This window comes from Lemur catta, chromosome 1 (genome assembly GCF_020740605.2).
Source record: "Lemur catta isolate mLemCat1 chromosome 1, mLemCat1.pri, whole genome shotgun sequence".
In the NCBI taxonomy this organism is placed as follows: domain Eukaryota; kingdom Metazoa; phylum Chordata; class Mammalia; order Primates; family Lemuridae; genus Lemur; species Lemur catta.
In genome coordinates, this window is record NC_059128.1 from 250,309,130 (window position 1) to 250,335,091 (window position 25,962).

The 25,962-nt window shown below is 30.8% G+C and overlaps 1 protein-coding gene across 3 annotated transcripts in view; it reads right to left on the reverse strand.

The window, feature by feature from the left end:
• The window catches only part of CADM2 (cell adhesion molecule 2), a 1,015,461-nt gene that overhangs the window by 54,304 nt on the left and 935,195 nt on the right, over positions 1-25,962 (reverse strand). For 2 of the 3 annotated variants that reach the window (XM_045557716.1, XM_045557707.1), the window contains exon 8: positions 14,256-14,375. The exons of the other annotated variant lie outside the window; for it this stretch is intronic. In XM_045557716.1, the coding sequence (XP_045413672.1) occupies positions 14,256-14,375 (120 nt within the window). The remainder of the gene's footprint in view (positions 1-14,255; positions 14,376-25,962) is intronic. 3 annotated transcript variants of the gene reach the window in all.

Genomic DNA, 25,962 nt, shown 5'->3' on the forward strand with positions numbered 1-25,962 from the left:
TGATTTCTTGAGATGGAATCTACTCCTGGTGAAGATGTCTAGGTCATTGTTGAAATGACAGCAAAGGATTTGGAATATTACATAAACTTATCTGATAAAGCTGTAGCGAGATTTGAGAGGATTGATTCCAATTTTGAAAGAAGTTCTACTGTTGGTAAGATGCTACCAAACAGTATCACTTGCTAAGGAGAAATATTTCAGGAAAGAAATAATGAATTCAGTAAATTTTGTTGTTTTATTTTTAAGAAATTGTTATAGCCACCTTAACCTTCAGCAATCACCATCCTGATTAGTCAGCTACCATCGAAATGGTGGCAAGACCCTCCACCACAAAAAGACAGCTAACGCCCTGAAAGCCTCATATGATCATTAGCATTTTGTAGCAATAATGTATTTTGAATTAAGGTATGTGCATTGTTTTTTTAGACATAATCCTATAGCACGCTTAATAGACTACAGTATAGTGTAAACATAACTTTTACATGCCAAAAAATTCAGGTGTCTCACATATTGCAATATTGACTTTATTGTAGTGGTCTGGAACCTAACCCACACAATCTCTGAAGTATGCTTGTATTTTAAATATATATTTGGAAATATAAACTTACCTGTATTTTAATGTTTTGCTATAGTTTGATACCTAACTGCAAAAAATTGCTATGAAAATTATAATGTTTATGAATTTATAGAAATAGAATTACTCCTTTATATTAGTGTTTTCATATTTAGAGGAAGATCAGTTAAACACAATAAAAAATTGAAGGAGATATGGAATTATAATAATTGACATAGTAAGATAATCATAATATAAAAGTGATAAAATGCAAAATAGTATGTTTCACATCAATAATTTTTGTATAAGCAACATGCATAAATATATTTAAAATAAAATCTCTATGAGAATATTTGCAAAATGAAGCAGAGTTTATAACTATCTCAAGAATGTAGTATAACGAATAATCTTTTCTTTCATTTTGCTTAACATTTAAGAAACAATTTATCTGTGATGAACAATCATTTAAAATAAAAAATATATGAAAATGTTTTAAATTAGTAGGAAGCTTAACTTTTTTATAATTTAACAAATTAATGTGATATATCTAACTTTGAATGTTTTTAGCTAATACTCCAAATATTTTATACAGTTCCTTAATTTACTGGAGGAGTTTAAATATATTTTAATCAATTGGATTTAGCAATGGGTTGTTTTAAGCTAAGTGCCTTCATAGGCCAATATATTAAAGGTGAATATGAAATTTACAAATTAATTATATTGAATGATAACAAAATGTATTTTAACATTAAAAATGTCACCTGATATCAAGAAATCCAAATTATTGAAGCTAAATATATAGCTTCAACATATTTGTATAACTCCCCATATTTAGAATATCACACATGTCAAAGACAAAAATTTGAATCATTATTTATTTTGATGCCTATAATAATCTTATAAATAAATTACTGAGATGGGGAAACTAAAGCTTAAAGTGTAACTTGCATTGTCATTCATCTGGCTTCTAAACTAGATATTTCTGATACTGAAGACCATTCTTTTAGCTTACGCATTGCAATACCAGTATTAATATTTGGTAAGGAATATTAATTATAAATGGATTGCTTTTGTTTAAAAATTATGTTTTTCATTTGATAACTGATCTGATGGAATTGAATAATTAGGAATTATGAGATTCTGTTTTATCATACTGTAGGTCAGGCAAAACTTTACTTTTACCTTCTTAAGGTCATCAATCCTGAAAATTAAGTTGACACAAATCAGATTAACAGAAGAAAAGCATAAAGATTTTATTTTACATGTACACGAAAGTCCTCATAAGTAAATGAGGACCCAGAGACATGGCAAAGCCCAAACACTTTCATAGTAGGTTGAAAAAAATGAATAGTAACAAACAAAAAATAACCAAAATGTATGGGGAAGTTAAGAAAGATAGGAGTTATTTTAACAAGGTGTGTTTGTATAGATTTTTCTCAACTCCCAGTCTCTAGTGACAAGTACGTTTCTTTTCTTCTGCTATAAGGAAGGGCATCTTTCATATGGACATTTTATCTTCTATCTCTGGTGATAGAATGTTTCTTTTCTTCTGGTATAGGGAGAAAGGGGAAAGTCAGTGTCTCTTTTGTATCTTCTGTTTTTCAAGTGTTTTCAATTCAAAATTATCTTTATGTCAAAATGGCATTTTTTTGGAGTGGCATATTGTGCCACACTTACCTATTCACTTTAAATCACATAACATATTCATAAGTTTTAGATTTCAAAGAAAACTTGCATGGCTTTAAAGGATAGCCTATCTACTATGGATTATAGCCTTCACCTAGCAGTTGCTAGTTAATCTCGTTGATATTCACAAAAGAACAAAGTGATTTTTATCCTGTATTGTTTGGCTGGTGAATTTTAAGAAAATTATGAATAATTGTTATAAAAACTGACACAATATTATGAGGCAGGCATTGTTTTAAGCAAGTTAAATGCACAAATACATTTAATTTTAAAAGCTATATTATAAGGTTGATACTATTACTGTCTGCAGTTTTTAAATCTAGAAACTGAGGCAAAGGATACACTGCTTATAGGAGGCAAAGTGGAAATAAGAGCCCAGATAATTTGAGTCTAGAAGCCATGCTCTTAGCCATTTTATCTTTCTATAATCGTTTTGATTCAATCAAAATGATTCAGTCTTAAATTCCAACAGAACAGTATGAGAATGTTTGTTTAAGCTGAGAACATTCATTTAGTTACAATGTGGTTGATCTGCAGGGACCTGGACTCAGAGAAGTGTGAAAATGAATAATATAGATTAATTTTAGGAACATCATGGCTAGAACTCAATATTTATTTTACTATCATAATGTAAGTTGGAAGTTTTACAGAAAGAATCATTTTAAGGTATACAAAGGTTTTTAAGAGAAAAAAATGGAGGGAAATGACTGTACACATGGAAGTGATTGGAATAGAGATGGGCATATGGCCAGAAAACAGGGACAAAATGGCCATAAATTGATTAGAGTCTAATAGTTCATCTTTTGTCTTTTAGCTTTTCAGAATTTTCTAACATAAATGAGTTAAGAGTGTGGAATTATGTTAAGGAAATCATTTAAATCATTTCAAATGGCAAAATGAATTTATTCACAAGTTCTGATTGAAAAACAAAGGAAATATATTCATCCCTGAAATTCTAATGAAGGACTCAAATATGCAGATCGCATTTTACAGAATTCAAGAATTGAGAAACTACTTGGAATTCATGTAGACCACTGGAGCATGTAGAAATGAATTGTCTTGTTCAAGACCACATGCTCAGAAGTTAAATCAGGATGACACCAATTATTGTGCCCCCAGAAATTGCTTTCAATATCTCATGTTGAGTTCAGATGTGGTACTCATTGTTAAGCAGTGAAACAGTAAGTACACATTTATATTGTGCTTCATACTATTTTTAGTTTTTAGTAAAGCCTCATTTCATTTAAAAAGATACTTTATGAATACTACATTCATATAGTAACATAGAAAAATCCTATACTGATATATTGTCAAATATTCAATAGAGAAATTTTAAAAAATATAAATTTAAGGAAGTAAAATGAACTGTTAGAACTTCCCTCTCATTTGCATGTTCCTTTCTTTTGACTTGAACTCAAGATGTAATATATCTGGATTTAACCTGGCAGGACTAAGAGAAAAGTGTATGAAAATTTGCATTTTAGTTCCCTAAAATAGAACTTTGAGAAGCAGTGCTCCAGTTAACTCTTAGGGCTGGGGATAAGGTATCTAAAAATATCAGAAAATTAGATTATCATTCTTAGACTTTTTAGAAACTGTTCTAAAATCTCACTCTGAAGATAACTTTATGATCTGTCGGTGGTAAAATACAGAGGACACAAACTGTAATACAGATAAACAGATATACCTCATAGTAAAAGCAAGCTAAATTGTTCTTATTTTACATGGTTTCTATCTGTCAACTTGACTGAATTAAAAATGTACACATACTTTAAAAACATCAAAGACAGGTAAATCATGCTATATATTAAGAACTATAATTGCTGTTTCTAAAATCTTCTCTCAAGAAAATGATTTTATTTTCTGAAAAGCTATTATCTCGGGAATAAAAATTACTTGTATGTGACACTAAAATCCCTTTAATAGAAAATTCATAAGATATATCTGTATTAGTTTTTATTAACTTACAGATATCTCATTTGAGAACTTTTTTCCTCTTGCAGCCAAGATTCTCAAAGCTCTTACTTTGAATGAAAAGAAATAGCTTGCATCCATACAAGTAGATTTGAGTATATTTTAAAAGAGGAATGTCTCACTACTCAATGAATCAGATGGGGTATTCCTCACATCGAAATTCAAATGCATCCTCTTGGAAAGTGGGTTATTTAAATGACAAAAAATAGTTTTTTGGCTTTTTTTTTAGATTTCTTTGTATCTAATAACAAAGCCCGGCCTATCAAGTTTCACAATGGATCCTCTATGATCTAGAGTGTCTGTCTCTTCCCATTTGTAGCCTGGAAAAGGAAATTACATACAGATGCTCCTCAAACTATGATAGAGTTATGTCCAGACAAAACTTTTGTTAAGTTCAAACTATCATTAGTTGAAAAGGCACTGAATACACCTAACCTACCAAACATCATAGCTTAGCCTAGCCTACCTCAAAGGTGCTCAGAATACTAATGTTAGCCTACAGATGAGCAAAATCCCCTAAGCTTATTTTATGAAAAGGTGTTGGATATCTCATGTAATTTATTGAATATTGCACTGAAAGTGAAAAACAATGGCTACATGGGGACTCAAAGTGTGGTTTCTACTGAATGCATATTGCTTTTTCACCATGGTTAAATCGCAAAATCTTAAATCGAACCATTGCAGTGAGAACTGTCTGCACTAAAGTGAATTGTGATGGCTGCCATTTACCACCATTACTAGCTCTGTTACTAGTTTTCCATTTTAGTTTTCTAATATATGCCTACGAAAAAAATCTAAAACTAAAATAAAATCTGACACCTAACCACCCTGAGTAAACAAATTAGATGGTGTATTTGAAGCACATATATCTTGGTTCTTCATTCTCCATTTAGTTTCCAAATCCATCCTCCATCCTGTTTTGCCCTGCTCTGTGCCCTGGGAAGCTGATTTCTCTGAATTTCTTCATCCATATTCCTTGATCTCTGATTTTCGGAGAGATTCAGAGGATATTAGAAGTCCGCAGTTGAAAGAGGTCTGATATTTATTCCCTCACCCCCAATGTCCTCACATTGTTGAAGCTCTAATATCAGCTGTGTCCTTTGCTGCTCTTTTTAAGCTGTACCATTTCTGGCTCCAGTTCTTTTCTGGGTAGGATAACCCCATTCGCTTCCTTTGGCTCTTTTGGTCTAGTGCTGATAATAGCATCTTACTGTTGCTAGTTCTCTTGTGTTTCTCCATACTTTATTAGTTCTCCAAACTCTGCCCATACTTCTGTTAAAGGCCTTCCTATTAAACATTCTTTGGCTACACCCTTTTGAGACTGCCATTAGTTTCCTGCTAATATACTGAGTAACACACTATCTATGGGGAAAGGAGCTTATAATTCATATTTAAAGAATGTGACTTAAAGGAAAAAGAAAAAAGATCATTAAGACCATAGTATCTTATCCAGTTTAACCCAGACTACTCCAGAATAGCATTACACTTGTTTGTCATAAAATCTGATTTTTAGACATCAAAGTTGGTTCAAAGGCTTTTGAAAAAATACCTCTCTCAATGAGTCTAACGTAATTTCTCATGTTAGTTCACAGTTGCTTTGTCTTTTCACATTTAAACACGCATTGCTCAGCATTCTTTGTTTACTAGTGAGTAATGAAAATAGTTCTGGGAAAATTTAAGTCCACCTCTTTTTTTAAGATGAAAAATAACTGGACTTAAATTAGGTATTTCCATTTATTATACTAAACGTTTTAAACAGAATTCCCTCAACACTAATGTAATTCTTTAAACAATACTGGTGAAGAAAGTTTAATTTATGTTTTTACTCATCTGTTAGCATTTATGTAACTTTATTGACTCATTCTTTTATAAGCAGTTAAATTCAAATTTTTAGTTTGGGTTTAACAGCGAAACTGCTACACATCGTTGGTCTTGACAGGTTTTTGTAACACTTTAAACCTGTGGACTTACTGGGACAACTGCTTTTTCTTAGTCGTTTTTCTCAATCACTTTATAAAGACATTTTTCATTTAAGAAACAGTGTTGTCATAGCTTCACCATAAGCGGTTCTGATACTAAAATTGTATAAATGTTATGTACACATTTCAGAAGTGATTCAGAAAAATCTGTCTCCTTGCCTTGTTGTCACCTTATACACACTTTGCATCAAGTAGCTTTTAATTTTCTGGCCGCAGCTTAATTTAAATAAGTGTAGAAAGCTAATGAGAGATTATTTGAAGTCTAGAGAAATAGGAAACTACTGTATTATTGAAGCCGGGGATGTTTTAAAATATTACAATTATCTGAGCACTTATTGCAATTCCATGAACTCCCCAAAGTTAATAGATTGTATTAGACCCTTCTCAGAAGTCATGCTTTGTGGCATTTGCTCTTATTTATTGGCCTGGCAGAAAGTTCTAGCTGAAGTCAAGGTCACCTTCTATCCCAAAGTTGGCATAATTAGTATCAATTCTGTGTTTCACCAAGCTTATACAGGAGGTTATTAACTGTGTTTCATGTGGAGTGTCAAAGAAGCAAGGGCAGTGCCAGCAATCTTTTCAGCTTCAAAGGCATGGCTCATAAATTTAATTCACTGGTTAGTAAGAAAGATACAACCAGTTTAGTTTATTAATGATTTTTAAAATAATTTTAGAGATGTTCTAGAAATGCATTTATTCATACATGTAGACATGCATTTAAAATATAAAAAAGATTAGTATCCCAATAATATGTAACTCATTTTAGTCTCAATATTTTATAAGCAAGGTGCTTTCTGAAATTATGAAACAATTTAGTTTATTATTTATATAAATATGCACATTATATAAAAATTAATTCAATAAAATGATATATACTAAGTAACATGTTTTTCTTTCTTAGAGGTTATTTGCAGGAAATATGTATATATTATTAGATTGTATTAAATCAAAATCATTACTATAAAATCAATTCGGATACTTCTAAATGTATAGAAATGAAAACTACTAGTAGACCTGTTCACTCAAAAGAAATGTAAACTAATGGAACATAGATTTCTGTTTAAATTGATGTAAGCCAAAGAAATAAAAAAAACTTAAAATGAAACTCTTAAAAATGTTTCATGTTTTAAAATATATAAGCCACAAGAGTGCCCTTAGAAAATAGAACAGAGCAAATGTTCTTCTTCCCTTGATAGGTGGTATTGGAAAAAAATATAAATACAGGTTTTTCCTAAATATTTCCCAAATGCTGCAAATAAATAAGTAAATATTTAAGGATTTTGAAATTTTGCCAGAGTTCAACTTCATACAAGCCAAAGGTAAATGCTCCATTTAGTTCTGGAAATAGTTACATATTATAGGTGATATATTTTCGTATTCCGAATAAGGTCTACTAAAATAGAACCGCTTTAGCATTCTGTGCTAACTTGGAATGACATAACTTGACACATTGCAATTATTCAAATGTTCAGGTCCATAGCTGACTGAAAAATACCTGGACCCCCAGCCAGCATTCCTACCCACATGCAGCCTACAGCCAATCCACAAGCATTAACAATATGGTATGTGCAGGAAGGTTGAATGTGCCTCCAACATATTGCTTGTTCTTTCCAAGTAAGTTTCTTGTTTTCACTATGAACTATGTTTTACATACTTAACTTTAAACCTGAGTCAACCTCATATAATAATTGTTTTTCTAAAAGACTAATGGAAATTTAGCTACATTTACAGCCTAAATATAGAATTTAATCTTTTTGCAGATAAGCAGATTTTTCTATATGGACCATCTGGATACTGAATTATTACTTAATTTTTGTCAAGTAAAAAAAACCCCAACATATTGACACTTAATTTTTAAAAGCACACAAGGCTGTGAAAATTGTGTTTTATTACCAACAATAAAACCAGAAAGATTTTTAATAGCTAAACACTCATAATAAAAGCTCATAAACAACTTCTTGATTTTCACACTTTGGGATTTAAGCGTGTCAAGATGATATATTCTACCATTCCAAATGCTCTATTTGAGTACATTTATAGTGACTAACTCAGAAGTACAATAATTTTACTCCATTCATTCCTTCTCAGTGCTGGATTTCTTTTTATTTTATTTTGATAAATGTTTCTTTATTGTTTTGTATTCTTTTTTTGAAGCATCTACACCAAAAAGGGAAAGAGGGGACACATTAATGAAGCCAAATAAAAATTAAACAAAGGTAGACTGTATTTTCTTTTGATATAAAGGAGCTAGAGAATAAAAGTAAGACCAGATCATTATTGCTTTTTAACCTGACTTAATGAAATAAATGCTTTAGACAGTAATTTGAAGTACATATGTGTCATGTTGTGTTTACTTTAATTTAGCTTATTTTATTTTGAAATCATGGAAATGAAATAGCAACTGAAGTAAAGGAATCTGCATACAAGTAATACTCTTTCATAATCCACATCTTAGGCAACTGTGGCTCATTAACAATGCTCACATTAAATATGAGTAGAATTTGAGCATTCATCTCCATTTCTCTATTCTGGCATAAGGAAAATAATTAAGAAAATTTTACTTTCAGTTTATATAACTCAATTTGGTGTACATGATGCTTTTTACAATTCATTAAGATTGCTTCAAAAAGTCTTTAGAAAGAAAAAGTAGCCATTTATTAAGTTCTTTCAGAAAGTAATGTTTTAGGATTATACTGACACAAACAGATCCCTAAGTTCATACACATTTAAATAACTAAGTTTTATGATTCACATGATTTAACAATACAGTGGTATCACATGGGCTAAAAATTGTGGGCCTATAATGTCTAGACTGGAGCTATATTTATTCTAGATGTGTGCTAAAATTTATTCTGTTCTACATAAATTGCTTAAAACATTTTACTTAATGTTACCTTTTTAAACATATGCCATGAAATGCTATGGTCTGACTGTGTGTGTCCTCCTCAAAATTCACATGTTGAAATCCTTACCTCCTAAGGTAATGATATTACGAGGTATGTCCTTTGGGAAGTGATTAGATCATGAGGGTGGAGTCCTCGTAAACATGACCTGTACCCTTATAAAAGAGGCCCCAGAGAGTTGCTTTGCCCCTCTCACCATGTGAGGATACAGGTAGAAGTTTTCCTCTGTGAGGAATTGGCCCTCACCAGACACCTAATCTGTACCTTGATTTTGGACTGCCCAGCCTCCAGAACTGTGAGAAAGGAACATTTATTGTTCATAAGCCACCTGGTTTTTGATAGTTATAGCAGCCCAAACAGACTAAGACAATTAATGTGCAATTAAATTGTGAAGAATGAAGTGTAAATTTTTAAATTTTGTGAGTTTCATTAGTATTACTCTGGTTTTAGATAGTTTGATAATATTTAATTTCTTAAATTAAAAAAAATCCTGTTTTTTTTGTTGTTGTTATACCATTTTGAACTAAAATTTCATTGCAATTAACCTCATTAATCAATTTGTTAAAATTATTAGATAAATAATAATTTGCCCTTTCAAAATCTGATATGAAACCAAATCAGTGTGTGAACCAACAGCCATTTGAATTTTTACAAGGATTGAATAAATAATTTAACCACTACTGTGAGAAAATTTTCTTATCTGATATATTGAAATATATTATATATTTGAACACACATACTCTTACTAAAAGGACAGAGGGTATACTGGATATCATCTTATTTCCATATCATGGCTTATCTCTACATTTAGCACATTTAGAGTCTTGCATAGAAAGAAACAGATATCAAGGAGTAATTTGGGAGTTTTCTTGTCTTAAGTATAAAAGGTTAAGTTATGAATTCTTATTTTTTAAAAAATCATAATAAATAGATATAACCACTTATATTTGTCATTATATCTCATATATATCTCTTGATTTTTAACAACAATATTATCATCTATAAAATGAGAGTGATACTAAAGATTACTAGATTATGACTTGGTTATGAAATTCATATTATATAATAAAAATGAAAAATGTTATCAAATTAAATATCAAATGGTAAAATAATGCTTATACTAGAAATCACATCAAGTCATTTGGAACTATTTTACAAATTATTATATTTAATTCATTAAAAATTATTACAGTGAACTAAAAAGTGATGTTTATAAGTAAGTATATGTATAAATATATGTCTTCTGAATGATAAAGTTAATTAGGCTACTGTATCAAAAAAAATCCTGCAATTTCCTAAAGCAGAATTAAAACTATATAAATCAAGTATATTTTAAACTTCATGGAAAGTTTATGAACTATTATACTTCGAAGAACAGATAGATGGTAGATAGATATACAGGTTCCATATGCTCTAGTACCATTTCATCTAATTTTTTTCATATTATCAACAAAAATAAATTTGAAATTAAAAAATGATCAGTGAATTAACACCAAAAAATTTTGCTAGAATTAAAACTATAATTACATATAACATTAATGATGCAAGCAAAACTATAATTACTAATAAGGAAAAACCCTACCATTTCATTAATTGTGTGATGCTACTGCATGTAAATATGTTTGTTTTACTAAGAAGAACCAAACATTAATTCTGTCATATATTGAGTACTGATTATGTTTTCATAACTCTACGTGTTATCTAATCCTAAAGACCCTGAGAATTAAGTGCTTCTCATTCTTCTGATGAAAAAACACTGAGGCTTAATTTGGTTCACCATTCAAGACCAAAAGTCTTGTAAACAAAAGAACAAAAAACTCATACCCAAAGATTTCTCTGGGGCTCATTTATTCTTTGTTTTTCCAAAGACTGCTAAGCTGGTTCCCTTCTCTGTATTTTAACACCTTATTTGTAACAGGACATTGCTAATTGCTTGTTTTTACTTCATGTGGTTGAAGCTCCTCTTCCTCTCAGCAGGGATACATTTTAGACACAAACTGAAGAGATGTGCGAATTCTCAAGGTTATGACTTTAATGATTTTAAAACAGTTTCTTTTGCTCCAATTCATCTTGATTTTTAATATAGATATAACTGTGATTCTTTAAATTTATTTTAAATTGGATACTTATCATATCACAGAATGGAAAATTCAGCAATAATAGGAGTTGTAAAAGTGTAAATGTAGATATTAACAATGATTCATTTGTGATCATTTGTTAAATATATGAACATAAGTGCTATAGTTTATGAAATTTGAAGAAATGCAATTTAAACCTAATAAAAGCAAATATATTTAGTTTACTTCAAATTATTGAATAGGAGAAAGAAGTGAAGTAAATCAACTAAAAAAAATTGCAGGCTGAAAATATTTCTTCTCTTTAGTTCTCAGCTTTTTTAGGCAATATATTCTTACTATGATCCCCTCTTAAGCATAATTTTAGCCGTCTTTCACAAACTTATAAATAAATGAATTCTGTTCAAATATAATTCCTTCTAAAATCTGTAATTTCATAGGTAATGCACAAAGAGGACTATTGCGTAACTTAAAACGAATAGAGTGTAAAATTTTCAGCATTGTTTTTGTACTGAATAAATTCTCCACCCTCTCAAAAATAAATTAGAATATTAATGATGCAAGTGAGCTTGGTAACTTCCCCAATCCCCAGATGTTTGTTGAAGATAGAAGGAAAAAATGGGCATTAGGCTAACATTCAATATTAGCACTAGTATTTTTCCTTTATAAAATATATAATATGAATTGTCAAGTTTACAAAGTACTCTATTTCTACATATTTTTGTGCCATCTAAAAATTTAACTTTCAACTCTTAAGTAAAAAAAGAGGGATTGGTTTAAATGTACTTTGTGTGCATGTGTGTGTCTCATTTGAAGTTACTTATTTCTGTGTTTGAGGAAAAGATTAATTCTTTTTAATCACTTTAAGTATCTATGGTGTAAAGTTTAGAAAAACATCCTAGGAAAACTGAAAAAAAATGTAAATTTACCTGAAAAAGAAAACAACTGATTTCATTTTAATAGGCTAATTAAAATGTCATAGTTCAAATTCCACTTAAGATCAATGTGAACTAATACAAAATGTTAACTTACTTTGAAATAAAATAAAATATTTTTCTCTTATTTTAGTCCTTAATAGTGTTTGTGTGTGTGTGTGTGTGTGTGTGTGTGTATGGTGTGTGTGATACCTACACACACATATATATGTCCATTGAAGCAGAATACTAAAAAATATATATATATATATATGCACAAATATATATTTATTTTCAGAAAACCAAAAGACAGATGCAAGGTTTTCCCAAAAAAACATTAATACCTTTCAGTAAAGATTAAGCACAAGCATGTATTTTTTGGGGTAAATGTATTAATTTGATTGCTGGTGATTTTAGTCACAAAAAATAATTTTCATAATTTCAGGGTCTGGCATATCGCCATATATATATATATGTGTGTGTGTGTGTATATATATATACCATGTACTCAATAAATATTTGTTGAAGGACAGAATAATTTATTATTAGTCTTTTGTGTTACAAATGGATCTTAAAAAATAAGTCAATACACCTCCCTTTTTTTCTGTCAAAGTGATTTGTCTATACAGTCAGAACTTAATATTCTCATAGAAATTTTGTTAGTACGTAATAATTGTTAATTTGAATTACTGTTTGTAAAAATCCTTGCAGAATATAACAAATTAAAGTAGAAGTTTAGACACCTTTTATTTCATATATCATAAAGATTTTTTAACTTATTCTTTATTTTTGTTATTTTTATTGTCTCTTCTATTTTTATAAAAATTTTTATGAAAAATATCTTCAAACTTTTCTCATTTGTAGATGTAGCTCAAATAAAGTTTTTTCAGTCATACAAAAATAAACCTAGGTCTTTCTGGGAAATCTTATAACTGCTACTATCAAATGTATTTAGTTATCAATACTGTACATTTTATAATATAGTTGACATGACTATTCAAAATTCATAATTATCAAACATTAGAATTTTTTCTGAAACAAGAGAAAGAAAGATTATTACAACAGTTAAGTCAAAGCTAGCAACTCAATCTAATATCAAAAATTAATAAAAATCTTAAGAAAGAAAGTCTAATTGAACAACTTTTACAAGTGAAGAAAACAATGCTAACCATATCCTTGGTACAACTTAATTATATATAATAATGTAAAGTCCCCATGAATTTCAAGTTAATTGTTAAGTTTAACACATATTAGTATAGCCAAAGTGACACAAAACACATATAAGTAAGAAGCAGACAGACTTAAATAAGACAAAATTCTCTCTGAACACTGCTTATGTAGAAATTAAATTTAAAGCATCTTTTTCTATAATGGCTTCAAAACTTGTTTTTATTTCTTCATCAACTACTAGCTACATAATGACTGCTCAAGAATGCTTTTTATATTTCTCAACAATAACATAATTATTTCTTTTGCCCTTAAAGATACCTCAATTCTTTCAAGGTTGCTTTCCTTTCCACAAAAGTGTTTATTTGTCTATTGATACTAGAAATTACTTATGGAGCCAAATATCAATTCAAATACTGGCTGATTTTACATTTACTTTCAGAATATTCTATTCAGAAAATAAGTAGATTCACTTAGCAAATCACTTTAGGATGATATATATGTTGAATATTTACTTGAAAGTTCTATGTACAGCATAGTTTATAATGACTTCATGGACTCTGCCAATTTTAGAACAAATTCAACATAGTATTTTAAGCTAGTAGCAGAGGAATAGCGAGTCATTAACTTTAAACTAGGATCTTAAAAAAGCAAAAGCTACCTCTGCATCTTTGAATATCTTATTTCTTTGTTTGCATTTCAAGACAAGGCAAAAATTGCATCACGTATTCACATTTTAAATTTGTTCTATGCTGTTCAGCACCATGTATTTTCAATCTATATTCTGGAATATTTTTGAAATGGTCATAAGTGACAGTAAAAAATTTTAAATGTACAATCTTTTTTCATATTCGATTCCGATAACCCTAACTGCTAGTATTTTAGGTGATGATTACCTCTTATAATTAGATAAAATTGAATCTCAATTTTCTACCCTTGTAAAAAACTTCTATAAAGCTCCATTTAATGTGCTTTCCAGGCCATAACAAAGAATCATACTGTACCTCTGATGCTGCTGGTTGTTGCAGATGTGGTTGGGCTGGTTGTTATGGCTACAGTGGTTGTGACTGTTGCAGTGGTAAGGGAGGGGATGATAGTAGTGGGAAGCAAAGTGTTGGGAACATCTGGTGAGTGGAAAAAAACAAAATATAAAACAAAATCATATCATGCAAACAAAAGAGAAACACAAATGATTCAAATTATAAATTCTTACTTAGGTTTAACTTTAACAGGCTTTAACAGAATATCAGGTACAAAACTGACTGTACCACACAGTTCCTGTCATTTTTTTTTCACTTCTTTTTCATGCTCCAACGCAAAGCAAAAACTTGGAGCAACGTTTGAGAATAAGGAGGTGGTATACAATATTTACAGTGAAATTTAAAATGACAAGAATTCATTTGTTCACTGAATCATTTAAAAGTTTGACATGCAGTAGCAAAATACATATAGATAAAACAAAAAATGACATGCTTTGTCAAAGAAGTAAACAAAGAAATGACATATACAGAAATAAACACAAATACCACCATATAAGATTAACAAAATGTTAATGATGAATGAATATATGCATGTTAAATGCTTTTTGACTTTTTTCTTTAGGAAAACTTACTGATAGGAAATAGGATGAGAGCAATCTTTAGAAACAAACAAACAAAAGAAGCCAGTTGTTGTTATTATTGTTATTTTGCTTCTCCTGTTCTCACAAATGATGTTAATGTACAGTTTAGAGTTTTGCAATTCTTACCCTGATTAGCTGGTAACGACTTCTAAGAATTTTGCAGTACCTAGGAGTCTTTAACAAGCATTGAGTCAACTAGCATGGAACCCAATGTTCTGAAAGGTTTATGATTTGTCTTAATATGTCATACCTAGGAGACGTTACTGAACATACACTTGAACTGTAACATTTAATCTCCAATCTATGATTAGTCAAGTTGCCGAAAGTTAATAGCAGATTCAAATACAGAGAAAATAATGAACACAAAAAAATAGCTTAGTGTTTAATGCCCAAATCTTCCTTCTTTTCATTCATAACTAGCTGAAAATATGAAGAATAGCATAGACAATATTGAAACATTATAGCCAGTGTCAAGCTATGAGAATCTCAGTGAGATTCTCAGAGAGTCAAATCTTGGCTAAAATAGATAGGCATATAATTTACACAGCAAGGAAATTAGAAACAGTTCCCAAATTACCTGTAATTACTGTGCTGGGGTTTGATTTCACATGTTTGTGTCACATAGTCGCCATATAGTCAAAGTGTTTGACAAATTATTTTGCTATTAAAAAGTTTCCTGTCATTTTCTCAGTTAAAGCCTTTGAGTCACACCAAACATTACCTAGTTCTTCACTTCTGATAAATAGCCCTACTCAATCTGTAGCTTCTACCTGCTGAATTCTCTACACTGGAGACACCAGAAAACAGCATGAGCACACTCTCTATCTTGAGTATTGATGTTTACACCTGTTTTTCTACAGAGAAAATGCTTCCTGGCCAGTCAAATTAAGAAAACAACCTTCTGAAATCTCAGTGGTGCTGCATTAATCACTGGGGAAAATGGGTTAAGCCTGGTGTGCGATTTACCATAATCATAAAGTAGAACTGATTTCAACAACATTATAAATAACTATGTACATAAACACATATACTTCTTGTTTACTAATTTTTATAATACCTTCTCATTTCATGGTAAGTTTTGTTAAGTAGCTTAGGCAGATCGGAGGTAAATGAAAACATTTTCTAAATTAAGAAAGCATGTGTAATTTTAACTTTTATGCATATCTTAAATAGAAAATAATACATTTTTGTCTCAGCAAAATCATTTGCTCATTGAGATCTCAAAATTAATGTATTTAATAAATGCAAAGGCCAATATCTTTCATGGCTATCAAATATAAGAACAATAATACTAATCATTTAAAACTCCACATAAAAAGCCTGATATTTCAAAATTTATCACAGATTATAACATATTAGCTCATTTTCCATCACACAGTGGGTTAGAATAAGATTCCATTGGATCTTATTCTAATAAGAAAAGTAGTCTTTCTGCTCTGTCCTTTGATTCTTAAGAGCAGGAACACAAATAACATGATTTTGTTTGGTTTTGTTTTTAGTTTAGCCAAACCAAAAGCTATTTGGATTTTTTTCCTATTCCATATCACCAAAGATAGGTAATTAAAAAAAAAAACAATTTTTTTGGAGTGAGTCTACTTTCAGGTACTATTAGCAGTCTTGCATTAACCAAATAATATCCTTATTTCTTACAAGTGTGAAAATGCATTAAACATATTTTTTATAGTTTAGTATTCAAAGAATTTAAAAAGATGGATAGTTTTAATAATTGTTAATCCACTTTAAAATAACTTCTCTAGACTTTTAAAAATTTCCACATAGAAAAATCATTATTTACACATAGCCTGGTTCCTTTTTCATCCCTTCAGTATCCTCTCTTAACCTTCTCTCTTGACTTCATATGTAGCTAAAAACAAATCGGGTGAAAACAATTTGGTGGAAAGCACCTTGGCCAGCATGACAATTGGGTCAAAAAAATGAGCTGTCAAAAAAAAAAAATCTCTTCCACTTCACTGCTACATATTTTTAACGGCTACTAGGCTACTATGTTTATTTTATCCTATGTGTTTTGAGACATCTTAAACATTTTAATTTTTCTAGTAATTTTGAGGGCTTCTTCATTCTGTTCTTTCATGAGCATCCCATTATTTCAGCTCTACTGTGAACTACTGAAAGTTGAAATAAACTAAATATTCAGCACCAGAAGATTAATTGGAATCAGTTAAAATTCAATGATATAAGATTAGTTAGAATTAGTTGAAATTCTCAGAAAGACCAAGAAAATTGTATGAAAGTTCTGTTTTCTACCTGAACTTTCCATCTTCTCTGATTTTATTGGTGCTATTCTCCCACTAGACAATCAGTCCTTGAAGGGAAGAACTCTGCCTAGTTTACTGTTGAAACCTCAGAACAATTTAGAGGGTCAATAAATATTCACTAAATGAATTTATTCATAACATTATAAACATATGACATATTTTACAGAATCAACTAGTTAACATAAAACTAAATACTTTTTGTTACTTCTGCTCATAAAATCTTTTTTTGCCTTCAATATAAATAGACAATTGTTATTTACTAAAGGATAAATTTTCAACACCATAACCTACTTCCTTCAATAAATTTTTTTGTTAAAAAAAACACAAATCTTTCCTCAAATTTCTTACCACTTTGAAAGCAATGAGAGTCTGACCTAAGATTGATGTTTTCCCTGTTTCTTCTGAGCTCTCTCTATTTTCACTTATTTGTGACTTTCAGAGAATGGGTGAAGATTAGAAGGACTCACTGGCAAGCTCCTATTCAGTGGTGAAATATCACAACAAATTATGAGTTGATTATTATTATCCCCACTTGATGAGAAAACTTTGAGACATTTTCCTTGTCTATAAAATTAAATTACATATAAATATATAAGTTATACAACAGAGAGAATTTTTTATTTAATATGAGTATAATGAGGAGATTTCTCTAGGGCTTCCATCTCAATATCATTTATTTTTAGTTGCCTGATTGTAACTCTTGTCAGAGCACAAACTAACAAAAGACTCTGAGCTGTCTTCATAAATTCAAACACTCATTTTTCTGGTTTTCACTTCTACAAATGAGTGGCAACATTTGGCATCATTTAGCAAGTATTGTAAATGTCCTGGTTTGGTGCTTTCACTTTTGGCCTTTTACTTAGACATTGATTATGAAAATATAGCAATATTTTTATTAAAAAACATATGGAATAGAAAATACTAGTACTAATTATTTGCCTCACTTTTGAGCTACTTGTATCCCATACAATTTTAGAGTCGTTGTACTATTAATACAAAGAAGAGTCCATCAAATACAGTATAGAATAGACCATTTTTCCCTTGTAAGATACCATTTTCAAAATTTTACCCAAGAATGAAAATATACTAATTCATAATCAGAAAAATTACACACTTGCACACATATACAATAAAAATACTAAATACTCATTCAAGATAATTTGTAGTTACACTAGTATTATAAGTAATTTGTTGAAGATGACATGTTTTAATATATGCCTTATATGTTAACATCATATGGTTAATCAAAGGATACCTGTACAAGGACGCTAAGACATCTATGAATAAAACATGATCAAATTTATAGTATGTGATGCATTATTTATACATATTGAAATTCAGAAATGATAAGAATCTAATACACAGCTCAATTTACATGATATTCCATCTCCAACTTCAACACTGCAAGATGAGCTCAAATTTTTATTGTCTTAGAGAGTATATTAATTTAAATAACTACTATTGCATTTGCCTGAAATAAAAAAGTGGTTATGCACAGTAAGTTCAGCACTTGGAATTTACAAAACAAATTTAATTGTATTATATATTTTGAGATGTTAAGGCATAAAGAGTAATGGAGTCAGCAATTGGTAAAATATGTAGTGAGTATAAAAGGTATTTGGGGAAGTAAACTAAGGGAAAGTAATTAAATATTCTCACTAATAAGAAATTTGTTTGGATGCTGTTTAATCTAACAATAGTTTTTAAGCTATTAAAATTTTGATTGCAATATATAGAAATATATAATACCAATTTCTCTGAAATCATGAAATCATAATTTTGTGTTTTAAGTTTCTTTGGTTAGCAGACTAAATCTCACATATGCTAAATACTATACATTACTATATACTAACAGGGATAATACTTGCTATAATAACTTGATAGTTTTAGATAGGATAATAAATAGATTCATAAAGGTCCAGGATTCATCATCAAAAACTTTTATATATATATATGTGTATATACACACACACACACACACACACACATGCACATACACACACACACATATATATACACACACTCTTACACATGCATTATTTTTAAGTTTTAGATACTGAATCCTGGACCTCTATGAATATATATGTATATATGCATGTATGTATTAATACATATGTATACGTCATAGTAAATAAAGATATTTTCTTCAAAGGAAAATGTGAGCATTTTTATTGATATGAAACAGTAAAGTTTCCAAGACACAAAATTTCTGCTTATCCTTTTTCCTACACATAAGGTGTGAAGTATAATAAATTACACTTTTTATATCACTTATAACATGTATAAAGTACTGTTTTCATGTAAAAGAAACATTTTGGAGTATTTCAATCATGTCAGACATAACCTCTAAATCTATCAATTGAACAATTGGATATTAGTGCAGACAAAGTCTAAGTGGGCTGTAAAAGTTATTCAGATGAGTGAATATTATGTTACAAATAAATGCAATGTAAATAATCTGTGTTACTTCCATAAGCACCTGGTCACATGCAGAAGTATTAATACAATTTCAATTCAAACAACAAAGTTGTTGAATCAGGAAACTAGAATCTGTGTACAAGAACCATGGCTAAACTTTATGATGATAAATTTATCAGTCCATCATCTCCTCCTGCTCAACCCACATGGCTCTGATAGGAAGACCTCCAAAACCGCACCCACTATTGTTTGAGGCAGCCACAGTGTTAATGTTTCCTGTGACAACAAGGGTTAGAATTCCCCAGAGTATCCATGACTGTCTTCTTTCTTTATTTTTCATAGTGCCAGGTAGACATAAAGGAGGAAGCTTAAGCCTAGTATAAAAGAAGACATCTGCTCCAACACAAGGACTTTTCCCCAAGAAAGAACTAGAGATAGCTCTTTCTGTTCTTTGTGCCACCACTTTCTCAGAGCCACATCCTATTTCATGACATTGATTATTATCTCTTTCACATCCATCCTTCAAGTCCTGCTTTAAATATGAGCTCATCTGTAAAGCATACCCCAATTCTGCAAAGAGTTAATATTCTCCTTTTCTGTACTTTCAAGCACTTTGCTGATGCCCCTATAAGTACTTATTATATATCACCATTATAATTGTGTCTATCTCTCCCAATAAACCATAGGCTCAGCCCTATAAATCTACAAGTGATTGTCTTTTAAAAATATCGCTTTGTCTTGAACAAGTTCACACTGACCCAACCGCTCATTAGCTCTCCATCTCAGAATAGCCTTCCTTTCTCGGTGTACCTGTAAAATGCTACTCTCAAGTCTCAACCTGATTTCCACCTGCTCTGTAAAGATGTCCTTGATCAACAAAGGCTCACCTAATTTCCCTTCATTCTAAATACTCATTGTGCCTTTTGAGTTTATCTACTATTTCCTTCACATTATCCCACCCTTATGCCCATGTCCAGTGATACTTCCATTCACAACACACAGCTAGAGGCAGACTCATAGTTATGTGTCTCCCACTAGTTCCAAATCTCTCTCCTTCTCAGTGGAAAACAAAAATTAAAATATGTATAAGATGTTATTGCAACATTTTAAAATTTTCTCTATATATAATTAATAAACTCTATTATTTTAACTCGTTAGTGATAAAGTACACTGTACACAGAATAGCATAATAGCTCTTCATGAAATTTGTGGTTGAAAATTAAGAGGCTATAACACTCATTTGGCACTTAGCATGCATTGTTTGTATTTTTTGTTTTGTTTTTTTCATGAATCAAAAGGTGATAAAACAAAGAGAATGGACTCCATGGTAAACTTCTGTGTTTCCTCAAGGTACCTAGCTCAAAGATGCTTTTTAAATTTTGCTACTATTGATAATGCTACTGTTGATAATGAGAATGATGTCAATAGATAAAGAATAGTATCATTTTTAATAATATGAATCAGTAACTGAGCATTATATATTGTTAATCCCTGTAAAAAGTTGCTTCCATCTGCTCTTTATAATATGTGAGGTGATATTTAGTAATTCCTGCTGAGAGTCTTCAAGTCTAAAATATAAATTAAAAAACAAAAACGCAGCATACAGAAGAATTTTATATTCTGAATGCACATTTTCAGTGTTTCAAGAAGTGTTAGAGTTCTAAATCATATCATCCAATTAAAAATAATATAAAAGTGTCCTTTGCTTTATATTCTAATGAAGGATTTCAAAAAAAACCCTGCAACCACATTTTGTTATTGGAGCTTATTAGAGCACAACAGATCCTGTATAACCTTGTCAAAATGAAATCAGTTTCAACAAGCACTGTATACAATAAACTGAAGAGTGGTACAGCACCTTTTTTCCAATAACGAGCTTTTCAGGTTAAAGGTATGTTCTGTTCTCTACAAATGCAGTGTACAATAATTTCTAACTTGTCAACCTGTTTTGTTTTGTGGCAGTTTCTCTTTCTGAAAATGGCATTCAGAATGGATTTTCGAAGCAAAATTAAGTCTAAAGAGTTCCAGATGCCCAAGCTGCTTGTTTCTCTCCAAGGGCTGGTGTTCAATATGGGGAAAAATTGCTACCATTTAGTCTGGAATCTATATGTATATTTCTTTTCTGCTTTATGTCACTAACCAACCCCAGAGTGGTCTTAGGGTAAGTGGGAGTCATGTATACACTATAAATATATGTAACTATTATGTACTGATAATAAATTAAAGATTAAAAATTATAAAAAAGAGTGAATCCAAACCAAGAGTTATTAATGGAGATGCAGAGGGGTTAGAACCAGATGTCTATTAGAAGTACTAAGGTAATAAGTGCTTTTTTGGTAGAAGGTATTTGCATTTCCTTACTTTTAAAATAATAGGGCATTCCTTAGTCTTCTTACTACTAATTGTGCTACCATTGGAAACAATGGTAAGAGGAAAGTTTACTATATTTGCTTTTCCCTGTTCAGAGAAGGACATTTATCTACTCCCATTATGCTCAGCTACACAGGCAGCCTGTTTGGATTACAGCATAAGAGTGCATAACAGCACAAAGGGTCTTACTTGAATGATAACCACCAGGTTGACAATGCCTCAGCTCACTGGTGCATGCCTTCTTCTCAAGAGTCATGTAGTAAACTCATCTGCTTCATAAAAGGGAACCCTTTTAAAAATTATATTTGAATGAATCCCTTTTCATTCCTCCGATAGCTTCCACTGGTTTCGCATACTAAATGGAATCCTTATACAATAAAAAAAAGCTGTTCTTAAAAAATGAAAAGTACTGCAATTTTAAACTGTAGGTGGTAACCAACAGTTCTATGTAATTACAAGAAAAGTTTATGAATAAAATCAATGTGTTATTTGAAAAATGTATGCATTTTTTTTCTTTTATAATACTTTTTTACATTTCAAACTGACAAAAGTAAAGTGGAATTTCAAGTAGGAAAAATGAATGCATTTAAAGTGGAAGATCCTATATCATTTAGCTCCACCTATTTCAATACTGTGAATTATTTTCCAAAAATACTTTACCTAAGAATAGGTATGATAATAGAATTGATATGATTTGGTCAAATATTTCAAGTTCTGTGAGGATCTAAGTGTCCTGTTGGGGGAATATTACTGTCATCTATTAAAAGAAAAATTTAAACCAAATATGAATATACACAAGGAGAAATGAGTAGTAGAAAAACACTGACTGAGAAATACAAATATTTGGATATTTCATGTAGGATCTGTGATAAAGTAACTGAGAGACATTTTGCCTATCATTTAACCTCTGTGTATGTATGCTTCCTCATCTAAAAATTGAAGAATTTGAACTTGGTCATTTATATAAATCCTTTTGGACCAGACTTTTAACCAGTGACAGATCACATCTAATCTTCTAAAAGCAGAACACCTTCATTCAAAAAATTATAAATGCTAAAATTTTTGCATATGACTTCAGAAGATATAGGGACTCCCTAAAGGTATTGGTTCAGATTCAGAATGCAATGAAGTAATTGATATGTTGCCTCCTTTTCTAAATCATATAACCCTCTTATCTTCAAAATAATGTACATACTTGAAAAAAATGTTAATTTGAATGTGATATAAAATGTTAATGTCAGTGAGCCTTTTAGGATACAAAAATCACTTCCTATCTGGTTAACCATATTTAAATATAGCATGCTTATGACTAAAACCTCTTTTAAGCTTTCTTGCTTGATCTTATTTTTTTCAGTGTTAATCTTTCCTTCTTTAAAAGAGTTGCTTAATTCATAGTAGGTCATATTTTCATGTTACTCTATGTATTTCTCACCATGGAACTTATTAGAAATATTTCCCATGGTCATCTTGATTCTGCTTCTTATTTAATACATAAATTCCACTAAAGAGTGACAGTGGCTTCCAGAACCCTGAACCAATATCCTTGAGGGTTAAGTAAACGTGTGTGGCCTTTGTTGAGGGCAAACAGATGCTACTAAAGTATGCTACTAAAGACACAAAAATCAAAAAAATTGTCATTATACTAAAATTGAAAGTTATTAAACAGTACTAGTTACAGTGAATTCTATTTTTTATAAGATGCATCCAAATATATTTTATATTGCAATATAAAAGCTTAGTTAAATGAAAATTTAAAAGAATGTAAGAATGTTTCAAAGATTATCATAAACTTGCAAACCTATAATTTAAGAAAGCTACCTATGGCTATTTGCAGGTAATTTTTATACATGCATATTAATAAGTAGATCCACTTAGACCTATCCTTACAAAATAATGCCTTAAAAAAACTTAAGAATAATGTTAAAAATCATTATTAATAAACACTTATTGAGCTCTGCTCAATCTCCTCCTATCACCTCTGTCCCAAATGTTCAGGGCTCTCATGAGGAGCCAGGTCTTACTTAATTGTAAAAAAAGTTAATTTTTTTTTAGTAATAATCATATAATTTTGCATAAAGATGAACACACATGCTTGGAGTCAATGGCATAGCTCTCTTAATTTCAAAGATTTTTACTAGATATATTAATTATTCCATGCACCTTGTTCCTGTTGTGCATTGCTTAACTCTATAAGGCACATTTGATGTGGGGTTCTAGGTAAATACATCTTACTTTTTATTTCCCAATATGGGATAAAAGCTAAAGGTCTTTATTTTGGTAACCAAGGGATATCAACTGCCATACACATATAATGTATGTATGCGCATGTGCACACATATGTACCTACATACATTACTATATTAAAGTTTCTTCTCTTGAAGAGAGAGGGACAAAGACAGACAGAAATTTGATCATTAAAGAAATATTTATTGATCATTTACTATTTGGCAGGCAAGAGCTAGAGGTACAGAGATAAACATGATGCATAAAATCTGTTTTTAAGTAAGTCATAATCTAGTCAGAGGACATAGAATATATTCATATGTATTAATATATTCATATGTATTAATGCACATAAATAATATGTGCACATATGTATGTTGTGGGGACAAGAATGACTCTATTCTAAATGCTAATTCTCCAAGTGACTCCTAACTAACCCCAAGTCCAAAAATGCTTCCAAGATGTCTAGTTGATGTATTACTCCTATGTAGAAATGCCTATTTACTGTAAGTTTTGCCTTTCCTCATACATCATAGGCTGTGATGCCTGTGGTAGTCTCTTAGCCACCTACACATTCCTTACAGAGCACGTGTACTTTTTCCCCAAGATATATGCCCTGGGTCTGTGTGGTGATGGTGTGGAGATCTACCTGTTTTGCAGCTCCCCAAGACCACACTTCTGTACATAAGTTTCCCTAATAAATCACCCTTCACCAACAAACTGGATTTGTCTGCCTCATTCTTTGATTTCTTGGCATCTTTGGCATTTGGGGACTCCTTTCCATATATGGTCCTTTCATGGAACATATGTGCATATGTATATACCAACATATGCACAATCAAACATGTAAATAAACAGCTAAAGTATCAAATAAAGATAAATGCCCTCTAGAGAATTAAAGTGAAGTGATATGTGACTTGAGGGCCACTTTAGGTGGGAGTGGCCCAAAAAGGCCTCTCTGTCTGAGAAGTCTCATTTAATCTGAGATCTGAATGGCAAGAATTCAGTCTTGCAAAGACCAGCATTCCTTGTACTCCCTGGGCAAACATTCCAGGCAGAGGCAAAGTTTCTAAAAAGAGAATGAGCTTGATGTCTCAGAGGAGTTGAATGAGGAACAGGGAGACAGAAATAAGTGTGTGGAGAGTGATAAAAAATGCCACAGAGGTAGGTAGCAGCCATATTATGCGGGGCTTAGTAAGCCAGGATAATGAGGGTTTGTGTTTTATACTAAGTGTGATGAAATGCCTTTGCATAAATTTAAATTGGAGAAAGACATGAAGGGACGTGCATCTAAAGCATTTACATATTGCAGCTGTATGGGAAATTGATAGAGGGAAAGCGTGGAAGCCGTGAACCCATTAGATAATGTTTCAATAGTGTAGGTTAGAGAGGAGGGTTGAAAGAGGTGCGTGGTTTGGAAGTAGTGTTGACAGAACCTGGTGATGAATTGAGGAGAAGGGTAGAGAGGAATCAAAGATAATTCCTAGATTCTAGAACAAGTACATATGCTGTTATAATGTTTGGGAATCCACATTGTAAGAAGCTACAAAGCAGGTTTTACATAAAATCTGTATCTTCTATTTAGTCATGCCATTGTTTCAGGAAACCAATGCCAAAATTTTCTCCCATGGGCCATTACATATTGCTTGAAATCTCTAACAAATGAGCCAATTAATGCACATATACTTGGGTTGAAGAGCTCCATACATTTCTGTAAAGCTATAGCATAGTCTTATTTCCACATAAACAAATCTAGAAGGCTTGAGTGTGACAGATTTTATGCTTCTGTTTACCTTATTATAT